Genomic DNA, 7,468 nt, shown 5'->3' with positions numbered 1-7,468 from the left:
CCTTTCAATTTCTTTATTTTTAAAAGATTTTCTGGAGAAATGGGGGAAATAGAGGGCAGAGACATTCAGCAAACGATCGATGACGGGAAGGGAACCCACGGCACAGAGGTGGTTAATACATTCTCAATGTGCTCAAGATTAACATGAAAAAGACACTGCACTGTTTATGCTGAAGCTTTTGTAATAAAACATCTGATAGAACGATGAGAGGAATTTTGTGCTCGTGCTCGAGCGCTGAGATGTGCATATCAGGTTCGGCTCAATTAAACATTGTTACATGCCATTTCAAATTATGCTAAAAAGCTAGCCTAATATCCCCAGTTTGACAAAGTTTATCATCTTACTTCCTGGTTGAACATGAGCAGCAAATGTGACATACATACTGTTACCTAGCATATATACTATACTGTCAACAAGGGTCAAATTTACACAATTCATTTACACAATCTAATTTACACAATTATTTGACAAAGAAATGACTGCACCTTAATTTAGTAAAAGAAACATTTACAATAAGGAAACTAAAGGTGCTTTAGATGAAATGTTGTGTATAGATGATATATAGACGGATTCTTTTTTCACAACTCGGCTCTTCCATTTTTCAACCCTTTTCCCGGGTTTTCTTCACAAATTGCAACAGAGGTAAAACTATGATAAATATCTTAGTAATTAGAAAAACAACTGGTTCATCATTTTTCACATTTCATATTTTATCCGTATTACCAATTGCTAATAAAAAGGTTTTGTTAAAAAAAAGTATATTTTTTTATTTTTGCAGAATAGTATATAAAGCATGTGAAATATGCAATATTCCTTTACATCGGATAACACGAACTTGACAAATTTTAAATCATAAATTGGTATGAGATCCCCTTGAGAAAGCACATTCAGCTTTCATGTCCCTGTTACGTTTTCAGCACTTCATGTCATCAGCCTTTCATTATGAAAATTACAGCTTGCAGGTTATTTTCAATGCCATGGTATTGGGTAAAATGTATCCCAGGTACTGCTAAAATAAATGCGCCCAAAGCCTAACCTTCGAGGTATAACATTTCACACAAAACACAGAAGTTAACATTTTGTCCATTGCCCACTTTTGTTATTGATTTGATGTTCAGTGAATGCATTGACTAACCATATGTTATAATGTGAGCCACAATCACAATGAGTATGAGTTCCATTCTTTTTCTATAGCCTCACTATTAGACATTTAAATAAAAAGAGCAGTGTGTATTAGTGAAAATACTTTTAATAATTAAAAACAGTTACATAAAAGGAATGCAAGACAGGTGAATGATCCTTAGAATATAAAATGTTGACCTACTGCATATATTTGAGTCCAGTCCTCAACAGCAGCCGGTAAAGCACAAGACACTGGGGCTCACTTTGGTCTCTCTTTATAAAAGCGCTCTGACTTGAGTTGACTCCACACGGGCAGCTCCTTACAGTTCAGAATCCACGCTGTCCATGAGATTTACAGGCGTACAGTGTCCAGAGTCACTCCTCCTGAGAGCTCTCTAAGTGGGCACCTGAAGTAGAGTCTGTGTGCTGCTCCGTGTCCGCGGCCGCTCTCTCACACAGCTGCTCACTGCTCGGGATGGAGTTTTTCTTTGGACGCCCTTTGGGTTTGGTGGGCGACTCCAGGCCTCCTCCTTGTAGCACCTGCACACAACACAGAAAAAACAGGCTACAATAAGAATAACATTTTTATTTTGTTATACAGATTATGTAGTGTACAGGTTATCAGTGACTTAAACAACTTGAAAGGTGAAAAGTAAATGGCTGGAGAGTTTGTTATGACCCAAAGATGAACTTTTGCTTGACAATTATGTTTGGATAAACCAGTTTTGCTTATTTTATTTTTTGATATAATGGTATAGTTATTGTACACATTTTAAAAATAAAATGTTACCCTCTCATTTTAAATGCTATTTTTAAAGATAACAGACAGCCGTGAAGGTGTTTAATAAAACCAATGATTGCCTTTCTTCTGTAAAACGTGCACAATAAAGTATTTCTTATTCATTAAATTGAGACATCGTGACTTTCAAAGTTTGGTTTAGCTGTGATGGCTTAAGAAGTAGAAAAGATTCATGCCAATAATATCAGACTCCATTTAACATTTACTTACAATTTTCTTCCATTTCATCCTTCTGTTCTGGTACCACGTTTTCACTTGAAGTTGACTGAGACCCAAAGATTCTGCCAGATCTATTCTGTAAATATAAATTCAGCAATCAACAATGACAAAAATGAATCCATAACCACAGACATTCTAAAATGTTTTGGCCTATAGCCCATAGCTATAATAATAACCTTATTATTAATATTATTATTATTATTATTATCATCATTATTATTATTATTATAAAGTATAGCCTAATAATTGAATTAAATAATGCCCCTCTGCGCATATTTGTTGCTTCTTTTTACGCATGTTTGACTTAAACATGGCGCGTTTTGCTGAGACAATGACAAATTCCTTGTGACTATAATAATTTATTTTATATTCACAGTTTCTATTTGAACACTTAGTCCTGAGCTTCAAAAAAATATTTTATGAAAAATAGCAAATCTTTTTGGTTATTCTCGGTGCTCGGTGTGGCCTTGACAGACCTAAGCATAATTTCATTCACTTGATTAACCCCGCAAATGTGACATGTGCAGCTGTGAAAAACTAAATAAAAAGCGACATTTTCTTTGTTTTAGCCTACTAATGCTTAACTGAAATAAGGTCGTGGCATAAAGGCTCACATTTACCTATCCGGGGTGGACAGATACTTCTGCTTCTCGAAGCGCTTCTCCAGGCCCATGAGCTGGAGCTCGGTGAACACTGTGCGGCTGCGGCGACCCTTCTTTTTGCTCCCGCCGTCCCCGTGTCCATGCTCCAGTTTCCCGCGGAGGTGAAGGTCCAGCGGCAGGTGATGAGACGCGGATCCCAGGCCCGGGGCCGCGGACAGAAGAGGGGAGCCGAGAGGAGAGGCCAGAGAGCAGGACAGAGGCGACATGGGGAACTTGAGGAGGCTGGTCTGGTCCGCTTTCAGCACTGCACACACAGAGGGACACTGACGTTCTGCTGGGAGCGGCCTGTGTTCACCTTAAACATATCATGAACTGACGAGGCCTTTGTCACGAAATATCAACATTAGACCAAATATGTTCTTTTTTATTTTTTGTATTATTTTTCACCTTCTGTAGACACATTTTGACAGCATTTCACTTTTTCTGCTTTGATAAGAACAGTGTGCGACAAATTCAATTAGGCTAATTTAATCTAATCATGACATTTAAGCAAAACATGTTAACGTTAACCCGTTATTACTCAAATGAAGAGCTGAATCATTTGATTAAATCGTTTTGTATAGGCCCATGTTCTGTTGTTACGCGCGGTTGTGTGTTATATGTAAGATCATAGGCCACAGTCCTGAATCTAGGACAGTGCAGTGGATTATTGTAGGAAAGTTAGGATAATTTAATTATTGTGAATGATAATAAATTATTATCAGGCCTCACTAAATCTGTGACTTTAGCACAAGCAAATTTAAAGCAACCTCTTGTGGAAGTCTGTTTGCGATGCTGTGCCTACTTTGGAACTAAAATGCTGAACTTAAAAAAATAAAATCACCAAATTAGTGAATATCGTATGAGCCTAAATCATTTATAATTTTCCCCAAATTTGAAAATAGCCTATATTAAAGTTGCGGTTCACGCATAAAAGTCAAGAAAAGTCACAAGACAAGATAAGACAATGATCCAAAGTGTTTTCTTACCGAGCTGACTGTGGAAGGGCCGAGCGGACAGCAGCGCCTGGACGCCAAACTTGAGGAGGTCTCCCGCGTGAGCAGAGCTTTTGTGTTCCGCGTGGTCTGTCAGAATCTCCTCAATCATGAAACTCCGGTAGCGGTGCGTCCTGTGGTCTGGATGCGCCTCTGGTGCATAGTAATGCGTCACGTCCAAGGGGTGCTGCATGGTAAAGACTCTGGTCACCTTTTCCCAAACCTCAATGTGACATATTTCCTCTGTCTCGTCCTATACGTCCAGAACCACCGCTTCACGTCACAAATGGCCACAACGCGTAAATCCAGGTTAGACTATGGTCCTTTCCCCGGCAAACTGGAGCTGAACGCTGGCCAAATATCGAGGGGCAACCCGCCTGTGCCACTTTTGGCCCGATACGATCAGTTCTGGAGCCTGAGCACGTCACCTTGGCAATGAGTGGAGGGATAGACTGGGTTTTATGAGATCGTTAAAGCTCCACCTCTCCTCGGAACTCTGCTGCTCGCCTCCATCTGCACATGCAAAGGCTGACATGGTTTTTATGCAAAGCGGAAGGAAATAAGGAGACGCACTTCAGACACTGGGTGACTCTGGGACACCATGGTGATTTAAGAGCAATGGAAGCATAGAACAAAACGAAACTAACATATTGTATCCTGACACCAGTTCTCTTGGCTATTTTACACGATTCCAGCACAAAGTTTATGACAACACAAGTAGCTTACAGGCCAAGCCATCACGTCTTATGAAATGCCTCGTAGTGGATACTAGACAACTAATTGGCCTTATATTGTAGGTCTATAATGATGATGTGCCCTATTCATGTTTATAGTCTACTTTAAAGAAGCAGATGGTGAGAGGCATCGTAATTAGATCTGACCTAGGCTAGAGTTTGGTGGAGATGGAGGATCTACTTTCATAAAAAATAAGGTTACGCTTTTATCAATGAACCAAAAAATAATGATAGGATATAAGCAATTTTTTTTTTTTTTTTATATAATGCTATCATCATGAGGAATTCCAGGATATGTTACCCTAACAAAGTTATGTACACATCTCCCTCTGCTGGTCACTCACGTCATTGAAGTAGTCTCATGTATACCTTCATATTAAAGATCATATATATGTATTTTTCTAAACTTATTCATCAAACTCTAAATAATTAAAATACAAGATCAAATAAATCTAAATAAAAAAGATCTAACTGCAGAGAGCGATCGAGTTACAGATGGATGATTGCTGACAGCATGTGAAGACTTTTAAGTTCGATGCAAATATGTCATCGAAGGAAACACGTGTTTATAATAACAAGACTCGGCTTATTCCTTATATGCATAATAGTAACATATTATTCCTTATATGTATTATAGTAACGTCTTATTCCTTATATGTATTATAGTAACATCTTATTCCTTATATGTATTATAGTAACGTCTTATTCCTTATATGTATTATAGTAACGTCTTATTCCTTATATGTATTATAGTAACGTCTTATTCCATATATGTATTATAGTAACGTCTCATTCCTTATATGTATTATAGTAACGTCTTATTCCTTATATGTATTATAGTAACGTCTTATTCCTTATATGTATTATAGTAACGTCTTATTCCTTATATGTATTATAGTAACGTCTTATTCCATATATGTATTATAGTAACGTCTCATTCCTTATATGTATTATAGTAACGTCTTATTCCTTATATGTATTATAGTAACGTCTTATTCCTTATATGTATTATAGTAACGTCTTATTCCTTATATGTATTATAGTAACGTCTTATTCCTTATATGTATTATAGTAACGTCTTATTCCTTATATGTATTATAGTAACGTCTTATTCCTTATATGTATTATAGTAACGTCTTATTCCATATATGTATTATAGTAACGTCTTATTCCTTATATGTATTATAGTAACGTCTTATTCCATATATGTATTATAGTAACGTCTTATTCCTTATATGTATTATAGTAACGGCTTATTCCTTATATGTATTATAGTAACGGCTTATTCCTTATATGTATTATAGTAACGTCTTATTCCTTATATGTATTATAGTAACGGCTTATTCCATATATGTATTATAGTAACGTCTTATTCCTTATATGTATTATAGTAACGGCTTATTCCATATATGTATTATAGTAACGTCTTATTCCCATATGTATTATAGTAACGGCTTATTCCATATATGTATTATAGTAACGTCTTATTCCTTATATGTATTATATGTCGGTGTAATCCCTCATTCGTCCAGGCGTGTTCCATAGTAGAAAAAGCTTCAGTTGTAGTCATCTGGACTCAGTTTGAAAAATAGACGTTTCGACTCTCATCCAAGAGTCATTGTCAATAAAAGAATTTAGGTCGAGAACTCCGATATTAATACTGTTCTGTGGTAAGACCCGCCCATTGGGAGGAGCCTTCCTGAAGTAGAAAGAGTTGTTTGTTTCAACAGAAACTCCCCCTTGTATCTACCGAGCTAGCCTATTCAGAATCTTAATGGGCTATTAGAAACCTCTTTGTCTTTGTGAGACCCTGGCTCAACCACCCTGAGTACCTGATTAGCATCTGAATGTCCTCTACCTTTCCAGGGGTTCAGTAACCCATTATAAATAACAGGAAGATTAAACCTTAGTTGCAGACTCAAAAACAGAGCAATGTAGTTTATTCGATCCAATGCAGTGAAGAAAGCTGTAAAGAACGGTACATAGGTGAGACGAAACAGCCTCTACACAAGAGGCTTTATCAGCACAGAAGAAATACAAGTTCAGGACCACAGAGCGCCGTGCATCTCCATCTTGAAGCCTCTAATCACTCGTTTGAAGACGGTGAGGTGAAGGTTTTAAGCAGGGAGAAAAGATGGTTTGAAAGAGGAGTCAAGGAAGCTATTTTTGTTAAAAAAGAAAGACCTTCTTTAAACAGAAATGGAGGGCTAAGGTTTAATCTTCCTGTTATTTATAATGGGTTACTGAACCCCTGGAAAGGTAGAGGACATTCAGATGCTAATCAGGTACTCAGGGTGGTTGAGCCAGGGTCTCACAAAGACAAAGAGGTTTCTAATAGCCCATTAAGATTCTGAATAGGCTAGCTCGGTAGATACAAGGGGGGAGTTTCTGTTGAAACAAACAACTCTTTCTACTTCAGGAAGGCTCCTCCCAATGGGCGGGTCTTACCACAGAATAGTATTAATATCGGAGTTCTCGACCTAAATTCTGTTATTGACAATGACTCTTGGATGAGAGTCGAAACGTCTATTTTTCAAACTGAGTCCAGATGACTACAACTGAAGCTTTTTCTACTATATGTATTATAGTAACGTCTTATTCCTTATATGTATTATAGTAACGGCTTATTCCATATATGTATTATAGTAACGTCTTATTCTTTACATGTATTATAGTAACGGCTTATTCCTTATATGTATTATAGTAACGTCTTATTCCTTATATGTATTATAGTAACGTCTTATTCCTTATATGTATTATAGTAACGTCTTATTCCTTATATGTATTATAGTAACGTCTTATTCCTTATATGTATTATAGTAACGGCTTATTCCTTATATGTATTATAGTAACGGCTTATTCCATATATGTATTATAGTAACGTCTTATTCCTTATATGTATTATAGTAACGTCTTATTCCTTATATGTATTACAGTAACGTCTTATTCCTTATATGT

The 7,468-nt window shown here is 36.8% G+C and overlaps 1 protein-coding gene across 1 annotated transcript; it reads right to left on the bottom strand.

Annotated features, from left to right (window-relative positions):
• Nucleotides 1-1,231: 1,231 nt before the first annotated feature.
• On the bottom strand, nucleotides 1,232-4,206 carry barx1 (BARX homeobox 1). The gene is made up of 4 exons (XM_072452850.1): nucleotides 3,771-4,206; nucleotides 2,761-3,046; nucleotides 2,132-2,216; nucleotides 1,232-1,662 (listed from the first exon to the last, which is right to left on the bottom strand). Exons 1-4 carry the CDS (start codon nucleotides 3,967-3,969, stop codon nucleotides 1,498-1,500), a joined length of 735 nt encoding a protein of 244 aa, XP_072308951.1. The 5' UTR covers nucleotides 3,970-4,206; the 3' UTR covers nucleotides 1,232-1,497.
• Nucleotides 4,207-7,468: the final 3,262 nt, after the last annotated feature.

This window comes from Eucyclogobius newberryi, unplaced genomic scaffold, assembly GCF_026437365.1.
Source record: "Eucyclogobius newberryi isolate DKJ021-1_F unplaced genomic scaffold, fEucNew1.0.hap1 SCAF_19, whole genome shotgun sequence".
In the NCBI taxonomy this organism is placed as follows: domain Eukaryota; kingdom Metazoa; phylum Chordata; class Actinopteri; order Gobiiformes; family Gobiidae; genus Eucyclogobius; species Eucyclogobius newberryi.
Note: the sequence above shows the minus strand (reverse complement) of the source record. Positions and strands in the feature narration are given on the sequence as shown.